The sequence below is a fragment of the Stenella coeruleoalba genome (genome assembly GCF_951394435.1).
Source record: "Stenella coeruleoalba genome assembly, chromosome: 9".
Lineage (NCBI taxonomy): Eukaryota > Metazoa > Chordata > Mammalia > Artiodactyla > Delphinidae > Stenella > Stenella coeruleoalba.
The window spans coordinates 57247635-57265465 of NC_137155.1; the positions used below are offsets into that span (position 1 = coordinate 57247635).

Consider the following 17831-nt stretch of genomic DNA (forward strand, 5'->3'; position numbering starts at 1 on the left):
ATACACTCTCTCCCAACCTCCCAGTGTCCTGAACAGTATTTCATTTATATGCATGTATGCCGAAAATTGGAAGTAAAACTTCCCTAGGGATTTTTGTTTTGTGTTTTTTTGGCAAGGAGATTCCATTTACCGAGTGTGGTAAGACCTACTATACTGTTAATCTCAGAAACATACTTTCCCTTTCAAATTGTTCTCATGAGTAACCAAATAGTTTCCTTTGCCTCTCTCCTCTAACCCCTGTTGGATCATGTGACCCATCCCTGGCCTAACAGAATTTAGAGGGATTGGTAAAAAGTGCTTTCATGAGCTGATGATTATGAAAATTGGGTAGTGTTTTTAAATTGATGCTGCAAAGGTCTTGGCTGCTGATACCTTTAGATTATCTGGAGTTATATTCTTTCATTGTGAACAGGAATTAGTCTTCAGCATTGCATACATTAAGAGTAAAGTGCAAGAAGTATGTTAATTCATTTCTCTTTGATGCTCTTAACCAAAGCAAGGTACTCTTTATAGTGGAAACCAGATACTTGTACTCTTTATAATTTGTTATGGAATTTGATTTGTGTATATGCTATGAACAACAGCAGCCAAAGTCCCTGGAAGAATCAATATAGTTGGGTTAATTAATCAACAAATATATTTTTAGGCACACAGGAAGTAAATGACATAGTATTTTTTCATAAGTAAAAAATTGAATTGCTTAAGATGTTCTTGAATGTATTCCTTTAGTTTTCCAGAATCTGGTCTTTATATATGAATATGCCTGTAACGTAATGTTTCCCCAAAAGAACAACCAAATTCATTTGTAATTTTAAAGAGAACTAACTTAAAATCATCAAAGGAAAAGACTTTAGAGATCAGGTAGTGTTAGACCTTAGAATTAATCTCTTTGGAAAACTAAAACAGCAACAACACCCAATTCAGAAAAGCTGTGTTCTGCGCCCACGTACTTGGCTAGTCATTTGGCAGAATTTGGGTCTCCTGACTTCTCATCTAGTGAATCTTCCCTTCTCTTGGATCATATTTGGGTTAGAGATAAATAGTAATATTTTAAACTTTGAGTAACTTAGGTTATAGAGTTAGAAAGAATATTCTTGACATTTTCAAGCACTGTTTCAGGTACATTTGAAGAATACAGAAATAGAAAATACCAAGCTTGTGTCAGAGGTCCAGACTTTAAAGAATTTAGATGGGAACAAAGAAAACATGATTACTCATTTCAAAGAAGAGATTAGCAGACTGAAGTTCTGTTTGACTGAAAAGGAGAATCTACAGAGGGCTTTCTTGCTTACAACCTCAACTAAGGTAAGTACGTTTGCAATATGTATTTGAAGATTGTAAAATATTATCTCTATTAAACGTATACAGTATGGTCGTTTTTATTTTTAATCTTTCCTCCCCCAGCTTTTTTGGAAAAAGTTCAAACTTATAGAAGAGTTGAAAGAACAGAAAAATGAATACATATATATCCTTAAATATTTTGCTATCTTTATCTCCCCCATTTATATGCCTTCTTCTCCTCACCCCAGCCATTTGAAAGTCAGTTGCAGGCATTATGACATTTCACCCTAAATACTTTAGCATGTTTCTCTTATTAACAAGTACATTCTTCTGTATAACCGTAATACCGTTATGACATCTAAGGAATTTTATATTGATATAATATTCATGTTCGTATATAGTTTTAGTCCACATTCAAATTGTCCCACGTGTATTTTTGCATAACCTTTAAAATTGCTTGATCCCTGGTAGTCAGAGATCACACATTAATGATTATTATTGTGTTCTTGGTCTGCTTTAATCTAGAACAGTGTCCCTATACTGTTTGTCTTTTATAACATTGATATTTTTTAAGAATTCAGGCTTGTCTGAGAGAATATTCCATAATCTAGATTTGTCTGTTGTTTCATGACTAGATTCAGGTCGAAGATTTTTGGCAAGAAAAGGCGTAGATGATGTTTTGTATATTCTGGTGCAATCACATCAAGTCATGTAATATCAATTCCATTCTTGCTGATATTAGGTTTAATCATGTGTTTAAAGTTATGTCTGGTTGTCTCTCCATATATTGGTGCCTTTCTCTCTTTGTGATTATTGAGTAATCTGTGGGGTAATACTTTGAGATCATGTGAACATCCTACTCCCCAATACTCTTTGACCCAGTGTTTTTTATCCCTTCATGATCCTTTCCTGCATCAGTTATTGAATTAATGATTACAAAACGGTGATTTTAAAAATTCTGTCATTCCTTTTATGTTTATTAGTAGGTATTCTTTTATTATAATGAGGTGGTTCCCTGTTGCCCTCTCCCCTTTTTTTATATCACTATAGACTGATTCTTTTTTGTTCAGTATATTATACATCAGCGGTCCCCAACCTTTTTGGCACCAGGGACCGGTTTCGTGGAAGACAGTTTTTTTCTCGGGGGTGGAGGTGGGGGTGGGATGGTTTGGGCTGATTCAAGCACATTACATTTATTGTGCACTTTATTTCTATTATTATTACACTGTAATATATAATGAAATAATTATACAACTCATCATAATGCAGAATCAGTGGAAGCCCTGAGCTTGTTTTCCTGCAACTAGATGCTCCCATCTGGGGGTGACGGGAGACAGTGACACCTGAAGTGTGTTGCTTATGTCCAGTCTACTCTGTAAGATGCAGCTTCATTGTCACTTGCCACTCATTGATAGGGTTTTGATATGAGTCTGCAAGCAGTTGATTTACTGTGGTGTCTGTGCAGTCAAGCCTCTCTGCTAATGATAATCTGTATTTGCAGCTGCTCCCCAGAGCTACCGTCAGCGCCTCAGCTCCACCTTAGATCACCAGGCATTAGATGCTCATAAGGAGCATGCAACCTAGATCCCTCGCATGCGCAGTTCACAGTAGGTTCGTGCTCCTATGAGAATCTAATGCCTATGCTGATCTGACAGGAGGCAGAGCTCAGGTGGTAATGTGAGTGCTGGGGAGCGGCTGTAAATACAGATGAAGCTTCGCTTGCTTGCCTGCCGCTCACCTCCTGCTGTGTGGCCCGGTTCCTAACAGGCCTTGGACTGCTAATGGTCTGTGGCCGGGAGTTGGGTACCCCTGTTATACATCATCATTATTCTTTTTCATACTCAAATTGTCCTATATTTAGCTAGGGGGGAACCTTCTCAAACCTGCTCTTGTGTCTTTCTGATATGTCCCCCTAATGCTTTGAATGCTTCCTTGTTTTGTGGTAGAACTGTGTATTACAGTTTTAGTTTCGGCTCCAGATCTGCTATTACCCATTTCTCCAAAGAGCCTGATTTTTTTCATTAGTGAAGGGTATTTTGAAGCCAAGCCACTGGATCCTTTTGCTACTTTGCACTTTCAATAGACAGACACTTTAAGTCTTAAATTTATATTGATATCTCCAGTTCAAATTCAGTATCTCCTAGGGTTCTTCCTTATCTTCCTCCATTACATATTTATGTATCTCTTCTCCCAGTGTGAGAACCCTTGTTTCCAAAACGTTATCTATTCATGTTTTCTAACCAGCTGTACATACCAGTAGTTTCAGAATTATTATATCAATGCCACTTCTAACAGTATGTCTACTGAATAAAATTAAGATCTTTTCCAGCTCTTTTATCTTAGAGTATTTCACTAAGGATGTACAGAGTACCATGTTCAAAGGTTACTTGAATTAATTTTTTTAACATATTTATGTTATGAATTTGTAATACAGTTCAGTTTTTTTGTTTTCTCCTAACCTTTTTCTTTAATTTTATTTTTTGAATATGTAAAATAGTTGTATCATTCACAGTCAAAATGAAACAAAAAAATTTACTCTTCCCTAAAAAACTCCTTTCTTACCTGTACCCATAGGTAAACATTTTCACTAGTTTCCAGTTTTTTCTTATGTTTGTTTTTGCAAAAATAAGCTTGGTGTATGTGTGTGCATGCACACACCCTTCTCTATCCCCTTCTTTCTTAGAAGTGCCATGCTATTTATACTCCTTTTCACTTTGCTTTTTTTTCAGTGAACAGTATAGACTGGAAATCATTCCCTAGCAGTTCATAGAGATCTTCCTAATTTTTTAAAAAATGGCTGTGTAATACTACATTGTTTAGATTTACCTTGATTTATTCATTAACTTTTATGGATGGAGTATTATGTGGTTTTTAGTAGTTTGCTAATAAATACACTCAGATATAGTTAATGTAACACTTAAAACATCAGATGCGCATGATATTTAGAATTAATGATTAAGACCCAAGTTACTTTTCAGGGTATTGAATATAGCAGATGCAGACAGGAAGGTGAAAAGCATGTTTGATTGTTTATTTGTTATTTAATAAGATGCTACTTAAGCAAGACTTCTGTGAGGAAAGCATAGGTATAGAAGTACCTGGAGAAATTGATGCCTGGTTGTTAAAACTTTTTAAAAAATTATAAAAGCAATACAAAAATCATGGTTATAAAAAAATTTGAGTAGTATGTGAGGGTACAAGGTAAAAGTAACCAATATCATTTCCCAGATATATTATTATAGTAATTTTACTAGAAATCTGTGAATGTACATACAATATTTATAGTTTAACAAAAATGAGAATATAGTGTTACAAAAACCTTTAAAAAATTTATGGAATGTCTAGACATCTTGCAGTATGAGTTCACACACAGATCTTCCTCATTCATTAGAACAGCTTTGTAGGGAATTCCCTGGTGATGCAGTAGTTAAGACTCCACGCTTCCACTGCTGGGGGCCTGGGTTCGATCCCTGGAACTAAGATCCTGCAAGCCACGAGGCCAAAAAAACCCCCAGCTTTGTAGTATCTCTCCTTTATTTAACAGCTGTGTAGTATGCAATTGTTTTTAGTTTTAGTGTACAACCCTTAGGTATTATAAGCATGATGGCAGTAAACATTCTTGTACAGATATCTAGGCATGTGTATAAATCTGTAGAATAACTTCCTCAAAGTGCAATTGCCAGGTTGAATGTTTACATTTTCAGTTATTTTCAAATTGCCTTTCAAAAAAATTAATGTATCAACAGGGTATGACATATACTGCTGCTAGTAATGGTTGCATAGGCTTTCATTGTGTGGAGGATATATCATAGTTTGTTTACAATAAATTCCCATTTAGACATTTGATTTTTAATAATTTTTCATAATCTTAATATTTTACTGGATCCCTGCAAAACTAAACCTATGTCCATACCCTTTAATCAGAAACTCATGAAAATTAAATTGATAGATCAAAAGCCATGTGCTTTTTAAAGGTGTCGATGATTGTTTCAAAAATCTGATAAGAATGGTTACCACTTATAGATTATATGAGCCCACATGTTTGTAAATGTGCCAGTTTTCCTAAACCATCCAAATATTAGAGCATTACTTTTTTTCAGTCTTTGTTAGCTTGAAAGAGGATGAATGGTATTTGTTTTACCTTCTTTATTTGAATATTTTAGTTAAATATTTTTTCTATGTATAATAGCCGTTTATTTTAAAGAAATTTCACGTTCATGCCTTTCTTCATATTTTTCCTTTTTTGGGTTTTTTTTTTTCTTTTCTTTTGCGGTACGCGGGCCTCTCACTGTTGTGGCCTCTCCCGTTGCGGAGCACAGGCTCCGGATACGCAGGCTCAGTGGCCATGGCTCACAGGCCCAGCTGCTCCGCGGCATGTGGGATCCTCCCGGACCGGGGCACGAACCTGTGTCCCCTGCATTGGCAGGCGGACTCTCAAACACTGCGCCACCAGGGAAACCCTTTTTTTTCTTTTTTGGTTTAAAATTTTTCCATTTCTTATTGATTAGAAAATCTGTTTATATCAGAGTATTATACATTTTTTGAATATATTACAAATAATTTTCTTCTAGTTCTCTTTTTTGCTTTTTTCCCTTCTGATATATAGAAGCTGATAACATTTATATATTAGCTCTATTAGTGTTATACTTAGAAAGATTTTCTTCACCCCAGCATTACATAAATAATCATTTACATTTCCTTCTAAGTAGCTAACAGTTTAAAAACCGCGAATGGGTTGCACTTTTTGAGTTTACATTATTTCTAATACAGAGATAAAAATACGAATGTTAAATAAACTAGATTTATTGAGCTTATAATGTATGTTTAATATTAAAGGAAATAATTTTATCATGGCAATTTTTATTTTATTTTTTATAAATTTATTTATTTGGCTTTGTTGGGTCTTCGTTGCTGTGCGTGGGCTTTCTCTAGTTGCGGCGAGCGAGTGCTACTCTTTGTTGCGGTGCGCGGGCTTCTCCTTGCCGTGGCTTCTCTTGTTGTGGAGCACGGGCTCCAGGCACACGGGCTTCAGTAGTTGTGGCACACGGGCTTAGTTGCTCCGCAGCATGTGGGATCTTCCCAGACCAGGGCTCGAACCCGTGTCCCCTGCAATGGCAGGCAGATTCTTAACCACTGCGCCACCAGGGAAGCCCTATCATGGCAATTTTAACTTTTTAAAGATACTTTTAGGTTTGGTAAGAGGTGCTAATGTAATGGTATATTAATATTATATTGGATATGTTATAGGTTAGCTCATAGGAAACATTTTTTTAACCAACATTTTTGGAGTTACAAAGAAGTTTTTGTAATTATTGCTTATCATAAAAAATGAGGGTCAGCAGTTGTAGCTGGAGAGATTCTGGGGGACAGAAGCTTCCATTCGGGTCTCTATTTAGCTAAGCATTGGTTATGTTGCCTGACTTTCTGTACTTCAGGTTTGTCACGTATAAAGTGATAGTAGTGATGCGTAGGGTTGTTATATGGGGGTCTCTAAAACAAAGTCACATCTTAAATTTTTTATAGACATACATACTTCATCTAAGTCATGAATAGAAAAGCAATATTTAATTTAAAATTTTAGATCTGTTGAAATAGGAATAAATATCGTTTCTGCTTCTGTTTTTTACGTGAATGGTTTAATTACAAATATATTTATCTGCCTTTCTTCAGGAAGATACAGTTTTTTTCAAGGAGCAACTTCGTAAAGCAGAGGAACAGGTTCAGGCAACTCGGCAGGAAGCTGTCTTTCTGGCTAAAGAACTGAGCGATGCTGTAAACGTGCGGGATAAGACGATGGCAGATCTGCACACTGCACGCTTGGAAAATGAGAGAGTGAAAAAGCAGTTAGCTGATGCAGTGGCAGAGCTTAAACTAAGTGCTGTGAGAAAAGACCAGGTAAAGCGGGTTAATTTTGAATTTCCATTTTGGTCAAAAACTCACGATAAGCTTATGAAAGAGAATTGAGTTATGTTAAAATAATTGAGGTCAGATTCCTGGTCACAATTTTAAATTGCCATTCATTTTGTTTTAGTCTTTGTAACTTCTTGGGTTGAAATTAATGCAGGCTTTAAGAAAAACTTCTGTAAGCAAATTCCTAATTGTTAGTAAAAATGCTCTATTATTGTTAATTAAACTTTCTGATATGAGGTATATATTGCTTTGTTTAGAATTTATTTACTAGCTGCATAAAATGGTACTATAGTTATTTAACAGGATATGCTTGCTTCTCAGGAGATAGAATATTCTTTTCAAGTGTTTGGTTTTTGTTTGTTTGTTTTTAATGAACCTTAGTCCTAGGAATATAAAGCTGGATTTGTTAGGAGACCTAATGTGACTCTGTAGCCAAAACTCCAAAACAAATAAAAACTAAGAGCCAGAAAGAAAAAAGCGAAAAGAAAGTTGGATTTACTACTACATTATGAGATATGAGATTTTTATGTTTCTCTTAGAGGAAGAGTTTATTTCTCTCTTAGGAAAAGACTGATACACTGGAACACGAACTGAGAAGAGAAGTTGAAGATCTGAAACTTCGTCTTCAGATGGCAGCAGATCATTACAAAGAAAAATTCAAGGAATGCCAGAGGCTCCAAAAACAAATAAACAAACTTTCAGACCAATCAGTAAGTATAATTGAATTCATCAGAGTAAAATAATTCCTTTATCAATATTTTTGTTTACAAATCAAATTTACAATGTTATACCCTTTGAATATAATTCCTCTCTGCTTCATTTCACATTACTGGCCTAATATTGTAGTGATAATTTTTTTAAAATTTGCAATCTTTATTTGTTGGAGAAATGTTCTGTTTTGTAACATTTAGGTCAGTTAGTAAAGTGATGTGTGTAACTTTAGTGTTTGTTGGGCTTTAAGACAGCAGCAGCTTTGTGGACTTTCAGGATTTATTTATATGATGCATGGTTGCTGAAGGAGGGAAGTGTAACTCATTTAACCATTGATTGTTAACATTTTGAATAGGCTAATAACAGTAGTGTCTTCACAAAGAAAATTGGGAGTCAGCAGAAAGTGAATGATGCCTCAATAAACACAGACCCAGCTACTACTGCCTCTACGCTTGATGTAAAGCCACCACCTTCTACAGGTAAAAATCTTTTAGACTTTTTGTATAAAGTGTCCTGCCTTGAAAAGTATTTATACTCATTTATACTGCCTGTTCCATGTGTCAGAATTTTAGGGAGCTTTTAAAAAAATCCTTCTAAGTGAGGGATTGAGGCAAAGGGAAAGTAAAGGTCTAAAAGCAAAGGGAAAGTAAAGGTCTAAAAGTAAGTAATGCATGTGGTGAATATACAAAATGTGAGTGTGAACTAGTATTTATCTTCGTGAACATGGTTAATCAAATGAGCTAGTGTTTGTAAGTGCAAATGCTTATAGTATTTGATCTATAGGAAGAGAGCCAAGAATTGAATTTTTAATTAATATTCTAACACTGGAATTCTGAACCATTTATGGCACTTTAATTGTACCATTCTGTGGGGGAAAACTTAAAAATCCCTTTAATTCTATTCATGTTTCTCTCTTTCTTGCCTTTTTTTTGTTTTTGTTTTGTTTTGGCTGCTTTGGATCATTAGGGTACTTTCCTCATTAGTGTACCTGTTGGTAGATAAGTTAAATATTTTATTAGTTTATTAACTTACAGAACAGATTAGAGAGACATAGTGAATACATGAACAACATGAAAATTTAAATTAACTCTAGGTTTTCAGTTGTCCTAATGTCTTTTTTCACCTTATGTTAAAGATTTGACAATAACAAAAATAAATACTAGAGCATGTAAAGTATATTTAATTGTGTAGTGTTTGGGGCAATTGGTGTTTTAGACTTTTTAAATGTATTAAAAGTTTCCTATACTATTAAATATTTAGATTCAACTGCTGTAGAACAGGATCCTGCCTTCTATTTCTATATATCCTGTGTAGTACCAAGAAAGGTGTTATATTGACTTAAAGACTTATTGAATAGTAGCGAAGGACTAGAAAAATGATTTAATATGTATTCTCAAAAGAGTATGGCTTTCCTATATATCTATTAAGTATATAGAGAACAATTTCTGTGCCATTTTAGAACTATTTTTAGCTAGTTAAAAAAATAATGATTTTTCAAATTATTGAATGAAAAAATTAAAATTAAAAAAAATTCTCATCTAATGTTTACATTGTCCTCTATTTAGAGTATTAATAGATGGTTTAAAATAGATGTTTCTCTCCTTTAGTATTCCATTTATTATATTTCACAGTATACTGACCCTCAAGTTATTCTGACCAAGAAGATAATACAAGGATCAAAATAATTTTTAATAATCTTTTAATTTTCTTCCTTGTTATAGCTGAGATAGATTTTGACAATCTAACTAAGGGACAAGTCTCTGAAATGACCAAAGAAATTGCTGCAGAAAAGTATAATAAATGTAAACAACTCTTGCAGGTAAGCTAGCTCTCTTGTAAGATAAAGATTTATCAAATGTAATGGCTTAGCTTATCTTTATTGTTTTGATTGATGGGTATCCCAGGGTTTCTTTTTTATACCCATATGCTGATATTTAGTTTCACTTTTGAGATGATAAGTGGAGGTTGTTCTGTGTACCTGTTCTTGTAGGCATGTGTGTAAAATCATGATCCTTGGGAATTCCTTGGTGGTCCACTGGTTAGGATTTGGCACTTTCACTGCCGTGGGCCTGGGTTCGATCCCTGGTTGGGGAACTAAGATCCCACAAGCTGCACAGCATGGGCCAAAAAAAAAAAAAAAAAAACACGATCCTAAAACTGTTGTTTTCTGTTACCCTGATGTCCTTCTCTTGATAATGGACAAGTGATTAATTGAGGTTGCTGTTGGATATTGTCTGTCTTCTTCTTCTGATAAGGATACATGAAAAATGTTTGAACTGCATAAAAGGGAAGTATTGTTTTTTACACTTACTGTAATAATAGCAAAGACTTTCACCACATCCTAAAGTGACTAGATTTGTAAAGTGGAAAAAAAGGAATGGTACCCAAATGAGTGGTTGCCTTTATGGTATTATTTTGATTATATTAAACTATTATTCAAACATTTAAGTTTTGCAACTTCCTAGTAGTATTCACTCCTGGAGTATTTAAAGGACAAAGGGAAACTACTACTTATTTGTACCTGATTTGGGGAAGAGAGGAAAAGATGTTTTGTGTATGTTTTTCATTCGTTCAATTAAATATTTTTTTGTGTGTTTGTTTCTCTGTTCATGTGGAGAGGAGAGGGATAATTTTTAGAGCCATATAAGGAAATTCATATATTATTATAGTAATTAACTTAAAATATTTTATGTTACTGTCTTGATAATATTAGTTTAATGTAATCCTTTAATCAGACTTTGAACTGAACATTTTTGTTGCTTCAGAAGATCCTTCTGTAGAGGGTTGATTAGAACAGTTTTACCCTGAGGTCAAAGTAGTTGCTTATAAGGGACTAACCTATTTTTTAGTAAGTATGAAACAATTTTGGATGAATATTTTTAAAAATCTCATTATATAGTATTATTGAAAGGAAGATAGAGTATTCTTTCAAGCTAGAAACTTCCTCAAGGTAATTTTTTTTTTTTACAACTGTGTTGTAGTACAGTTGAAATTCAGTAAACTGCATATATTTAAGGTCTGCAGTTTGTTCAGTTTTGCTATATATATATATATATGTATATACTTGTGGAACTATCACAGTGTCAAGCTAATGAACATTTCCATTACTCCATTAGCTTTTTTGTACTCATTTACAACTCATCCCTCCCTCTCTCACCACTCCTGGGAAACCATTGGCTTGCTTTCTGCCACTATAGATTAGCCTATCTTTTGTCCCGTTTCTATAAATGGAATCATATGGTATGTTCTTCTTTTCCTGTCCCCTTTTAGCACAGTTATTTTGAGATTTGTTTATGTTGTTGCTTGTTATTGGTAGTTTATTCCTTTGTTTGTTTGTTTGTTTTTTAATACATTTTATTTATTTAAAAAATTTTAACATCTTAATTGGAGTATAATTGCTTTACAATGGCGTGTTAGTTTCTGCTTTATAACAAAGTGAATCAGTTATACATATACATATGTTCCCATATCTCTTCCCTCTTGCATCTCCCTCCCTCCTACCCTCCCTATCCCACACCTCTAGGTGGTCACAAAGCACCGAGCTGATCTCCCTGTGCTATGAGCTGATCTCCCTGTGCTATGCGGCTGCTTCCCACTAGCTATCTGTTTTACATTTGGTAGTGTATATATGTCCATGCCACTCTCTCACTTTGTCCCAGCTTACCCTTCCCCCTCCTCGTGTCCTCAAGTCCATTCTCTAGTAGGTCTGTGTCTTTATTCCCGTCTTGCCCCTAGGTTCTTCATGACCATTTTTTTTTTTAGATTCCATATATATGTGTTAGCGTACGGTATTTGTTTTTCTCTTTCTGACTCACTTCATATAGTTTATTCCTTTTTATTGTGAGTTCATCTTCTGCCATTTAAAAAATTGGGTTCATCTTATTATTGAGTTGTAAGTGTTCTTTATTCCAGATACAAGTCCTTTGTCAGATATGTGGGGTAAATATTTTCTCCCAGTCTGTGGCTTGCCTTTTTATTTCCTTAATGGTGTTTTTAGAAAAAATTTTAGTTTTGCTGAAGTACAGATTATCAATTTATTGTTTATGTGTTCTTTGTATGTTCTAAGAAAACATTTACTACTCCAACTTGTAATGATTTTCTCTTGTTTTCTAGAAGTTTTGTAGTCTTAGGTTCTTTTAGGCCTGTTAACCATTTTAAGTTTATTTTTGTGTATGGTGTGAGGTGTGGTATGTATAGTAAGGATATTTAATTGATCCAGCATTATTTGTTGAAAAGACTTTTCTCCATTGAATTGCTCAAAGCATAAAGCATATATTTTTTCTTTTCTTTTTTTTTTAATTAAAAAAAATTTTTTTATTGGCCTTGTTGCATGGCTTGTGGGATCTTCGTTCCCTGACCAGGGATCAAACCTGTGCCCCCTGCAGTGGAAGCGTGGAGCCCTAACCACTGGACCGCTGGGGAAGTCCCTTGTCATGTTTTAAAACTCCATTCTTTTAACATTCTGGGTTGTAGAGAAGAGCAATGTATAAGAAATCCTTCTAAAGATTGTCTTTATCAGGAAATCCCAGAGTTTTAATTATTAATATATGGAAACAATAGCATTATAAATATGTGATTTTTATTATGTCCTTTGCAAAAGTAATGTGTGCTTATTGTGAAATCTTACGGTGTTACAGAAATGAAAAATAAAGGTGGTAAAAAGTACCATTTTGATCCTGATCCCCAGATAAAAGGGCTATTAATATTTTATTTATGGAATTCCTTGGCAGTCCAGTGGTTAGGACTTCGAGCTTTCACTGCCGAGGGCCCGGGTTCATTCCTTGGTCAGGGAACTAAGATCCCACTAGCTGTGTGATGTGGCCAAAAAAATAAATTTGGTTTATTTTTTCTACATATACTACATAGACATCATATAAAATTGTGTTAAACAGCTTGTAAAGCAGAAATGGGATTATACTATATATTCTGTTTTTGCAACTTGATATTTTCAATTAATGTATTTTGCCATTTTTCCTTGTTAATTTTTAGATCACTTTGTTCTTTTTCAATAAATATATTCTGTTCCACTGTATGGATATAAAATGATTTGTCCAGTCTTCCACTGACAGACATTTTGGTTATTTCAGTTTTTATACCTTTACAACAGTGTTATAATAAGCATTCAGCACAAGTATGTTTGTATAGATATTAGCTGTATATGGATTTAAAATCTTTTGGTAATTATACTTATTTCATTTAGGATGAGAAAACAAAATGCAATAAATATGCTGATGAACTTGCAAAAATGGAGCTGAAATGGAAAGAACAAGTGAAAATTGCTGAAAATGTGAAACTAGAACTAGCTGAAGTAGAGGAGAATTACAAAGTAAGTTTACTATTCGTATAACTTGAGGCATAGTACCTGATACTTTTGAAAATGTGCTATCTATAATTTGGTCAATCTAATGTAAAGTTTCAACATGGGTAATTGGGATAGTATTTTCGTGTATAGATAAAAATGTACTATGTATTTAGTTATGTTGAATACAGTTCATTAACTATGAACTGAGAAAATAGATACCCATATGCATTGCCATTATGGCTTTCATTTTGCAGATTCAGATGGCTGTTGAAATTATATCTTTAAATCATGCTTAGTTTTTAAGATGAAAGTCATCATTTCATATTCCTTGTTCACTTAATTATGAATGTGTTTGTAAAATTATTCTAGGGCCTTGGTGGTTTTTTTTGGGAGTGTAATAAGATAGGATCAGTAATTTTAAAAATTTATGTAAAGGTTTTAAAATTTATCACCAAAATGTGTTACTTGTGATCCTAAATGAGATACTGCAGAGTAAGCAATACAGTCTTAATTAATGAAGATTATTTTTGCCAGTTTAACATTAGGCAACAAACAAGCCTGAATGCTAAATGATATTTGTAAAAATGTTGGAGAAAAAAATTAGTAGGCTGTCTAGCTAATTAATAAGTGGAAAGACATTTTCCCTCTAAGTAATAAAATGTAATCTTAAGTATTTTAAGGTATGTGCATGTGTGTATAATTGGCATTTTTTTGTATGTGTGACTAAAGGCCTGGAAATTCTAAATGATTTAAATTTGCTCTGTCATAGCTGATTGTACCTATAATCTAATTTTAAAATATAACATTCTTAAAGACACCAAGAATTACTTTGTTTGGATTGGTACAGGCTAAGGTAATTTAACTGCTTGATCCTTTTTTATCTTCATCTGCTGTCAGAATGAAATTTTGAAACTTATTTCATGAGGTTTTTGTTGTTCCTGGGATCACTGTGAATATTGTTTTTATTGCCTGGGAACTTCTGTTATTATTAAAAAGTATGAATACTGAATTTATATGAAACTTTATTTTTGCAGATTGATTAGGAAAAACAATTTAGTAAATATTTATTGAAGCCTATTAAATATAAAGCACTGTTAGCTATAATGTGGGTGATCATATAAGTAAGGCACAATGCTATGCTTAAGGAGTTTATAATCTAGTAAGGAGTGCTAGAAGTGTAATCATGATATTCAAAACTCTTTCACATTCACAATCTAGGTAATCATCTTTCAAACCCATTGGAAGCTAAATAATACTTTTATTTCATTAATGATAAAAATTAACATCGAGATTAAACAACATATTTAAGGTTGTACAACTGGTGATGGTGCTTGGCTTTTTGTTTAGTGCCTTTCCCCTTATTTTGTGCTGCTTAGACACAAATACCACGAGACAAGGCAAAATGTGATGAAGTTCTACATAAGCTGTAAGTCCAAGTACTTTAGGGCTGTTTCCAATGGAATATTTAGGAGTTAGGTATTATGGAGAAACTAGACCTGTGAAAGACCAAACAGGAGGGGAGGATAAACAGAGCTGGGAAAAGAAAGAAACATCTTTCTAAACAGATGGAAAAGCATTACAGGTTTGGAGGTCAGAAGTAGAGAGCATAATCTGGGAGCTGTGACAGTCTTGAGTAATAGGACTTCAGTATCTGTGATGGAGTAGATAGATGTGAAAGATAGGTTGAAGCCAGATTTGGGGGGACTTAAACTGGAATGTGGGTGCTATTTGCTGTTAAGAATTTTCTAGGAGAAAAGGGACCCAACCAGAGTGGGTCTTTATGAAAATAATTTGGTAGCACTGAGAGGATTTACAGGTGGGAAGGGTTTTTGAAGGTAAGAAAATTAGGTACAAATATTCTTAGAATGAATTGATAAAGGATACCTTCCCCAATCACCTACCATTGAATCTATCAAGGAAAGCCTTAGGGAAAAACCATTGAAGAATAGTTTTATTTGTATCCATAATGCTTATGCTGTAATAGGCAAATAATGGGTAGTTGTTGAATAAATGAAAGACTTGGAGACTGAAAATGTTGAAGAGTAGAGGAAGAGGAGAAGGAGTGTTTAATATAGTTTCCTAGCTTCAATCACAGTGGGCTCTGAGATTAATAATATCAGTTAACAAAAGTATGAAAGTAGGTTTGGGACATTTTACCCTTACAGTGCAGAAGGACAACAGTGAAAACATGTTTACCCATCAATTAAAAAGGCAGATTCGGATCTTGGGAAAGAGAGTGTGGCACATGAGTTAATATTTGTGGTTTATTCATATGAGCATGATTGTTGAAGGCATAGAAGAAAGGGAGTTTACAGAGAATGTAGAGAGAAGAAGCCAAAGAAGAAACTTTGGAGAATACCTATATTTGTAATGGTGAAGAAGCAGACTTTAAAAAAAGAGCATGAGAGGATGACAGTGTTGGTGCAGTTTCACATAAACCGGGGGAGAAGCTTTAAGAGTAAGGGAAGTTAGTCAATAATGACAGGTAATTCAGAGATGTCAAAGAATAAGAACAAGGAAAATACATGGATATGGTAATAGGAATTATTTTGATAGAATGGTATAAACTAACTCTTGAAGGGTAAGGAGAGAGTAGATGATGAAAAATAATGATAATTTCTTTCTCTCTTCAGCTTCAGTTGGCAGAGAAGGACGAAAAGATAAATGGTCTAACTTCATATTTGGAAAACCTCTCCAGGGAGAAGGTATTGAACAGTGTACTTAAAAAAAAGTTTCATATGACACTGAATGATAATACAGCTTTATGAAGGGACACACATTTTACAGTTATGTAAGGGTGATTTTTTTTTTAAAGTTAAATGACTAAAGAAAAGACAAACAGGTGTTAAGACTTTTAGGTGGAAAATGGTTTTAGTTAAATAATATTTAAAATTATTTTGTTAGGAGAAAAATGCTCAAGTGTTGAAACTTAGTTTGATTTTTGTTACATAGTTTGTATTTAACAAACAATTTTACAGTGTTCAAATTTAAGAGAACAGTAAACAAATTTAAAATTATGACTAATGTATTTATCTGGTTTTCTTTTGTAATAGGAAACATTTTAGAAGTTGTTTAATGATTTGTAGCGTAACCTAACATTCAGAGCATACATTTATAATATAAAATATGCTGTAGTGCAACATTTCTCACAGTATGGTCTGTGATCCTTTGGGGATCCCCATCCCCTTTCAGAGGTCTACAAAGGTAAAACGGTTTTCGTAATATTACAGTATTTGCTTTTTTCCCTATTCTGTTACATTTGCACTGTTGGTATAAAAGCAGTGGTGGGAAAACTGCTGGTGTATTAATATTGAAACAAGGCAGTGGCACCAAACTGCACTAGTAGTTACTGTATTCATCCTAACCATGCGTTCACAATTTAAAAAAAAAAAAGTTTCACTTAAGATGATGAAACAGTAAAATACTAATTTTATTGAAGCTTGACCCTGGGGGGTGTTTTAAATATTCTGTGTGATGAAATAGGAAGTACTCCCAAAGCACTTTTGCCTAATGAAGTAAAGTGGCATTAAAGTACCTTTAAAGGTAAAGCACTGTGTGATTGAGTTCTAAGCTGAACTAGCCTCTTTTTACATGGTACATCATTTCTATTTTAAAGAATGGCTAATAGACAAAATTTGGTTATTCAGCCTAGGGTATTTGGCAGATATTTTCTTGAAAAGAAGGGAAGTGAGCCTGTTACTTTTTTTTTTTTTTTTTTTTTTGCTGTACGTGGGCCTCTCACAGTCATAACTTATTATAAGCTAAACAAAAGTTAGCAGAGCTTGTGCCTTTGTGGGGAAAGGTCAACCATATATATAGAATGCCACGGACTAGATTATCTTGAATACATTTTTCACATTATGTTCATATAATTTCATTTAATATAGTTTGTTAGGGTACCACATTTTTTTTTAAATTAATTTTTATTGGAGTATGGTTGCTTTACAATGTATTTGTTAAAACACAGATTTCTGGCTTCCAGTCCCAGAGTTTCTGATTTGTAGGTCTGGGGTGGGGCTTGAGATTTGCACATTTGACAAGTTCCTGACGCTACTGGTCTGGAGACCACACTTTGAGAACTGTTGTAGTCACTCGGGCCTTACAACTCATGAATTGCTTTCTTGTTTCAGGGCCCTTGTTCATGTACTTTGCTAGGAATATTCTTGCCTACAATTTTTTGTAAACTTTTTTTTTTTAAAGAAGAATTTTTTTGGCCGCGCCATGTGGCATGTGGGATCTTAGTTCCCCAAGCAGGGATCAGACCTGTGCCCCCTGCAGTGGAAGCACGGAGTCTTAACCACTGGACCGCCAGAGTAGTCCCAGAAGAATTTAAACATATGTAAGAAGAGAATAATATAACGAACTCAGTTGTACTTCTCACCCAGCAATCAACAGATGTTACTTTGTGGCATCTTATTTTAATTTTCTTTAAGTCTTTTTTTTATTGAATTTGTTACAGTATTGCTTCTGTGTGTTTTTTTTTTTAAATAATTATTGAGCACCTACTATATTCCAAGTTATTTATTTATTTTGGGCTGTGTTTGGTCTTAGTTTCTGTGTGAGGGCTTTCTCTAGTTGTGGCGAGCGGGGGCCACTCTTCAACGTGGTGCGCGGGCTTCTCACTGTC

The 17831-nt window shown here is 34.1% G+C and overlaps 1 protein-coding gene across 1 annotated transcript in view; it reads left to right on the plus strand.

The window, feature by feature from the left end:
• Positions 1-17831, plus strand: part of TAX1BP1 (Tax1 binding protein 1) — an 88372-nt gene that overhangs the window by 48793 nt on the left and 21748 nt on the right. The window contains exons 8-14 of the mRNA XM_079932138.1: positions 1120-1305; positions 6952-7176; positions 7755-7901; positions 8258-8381; positions 9624-9721; positions 13103-13228; positions 15838-15909. Coding sequence (XP_079788264.1) covers positions 1120-1305; positions 6952-7176; positions 7755-7901; positions 8258-8381; positions 9624-9721; positions 13103-13228; positions 15838-15909 — 978 coding nt within the window. The remainder of the gene's footprint in view (positions 1-1119; positions 1306-6951; positions 7177-7754; positions 7902-8257; positions 8382-9623; positions 9722-13102; positions 13229-15837; positions 15910-17831) is intronic.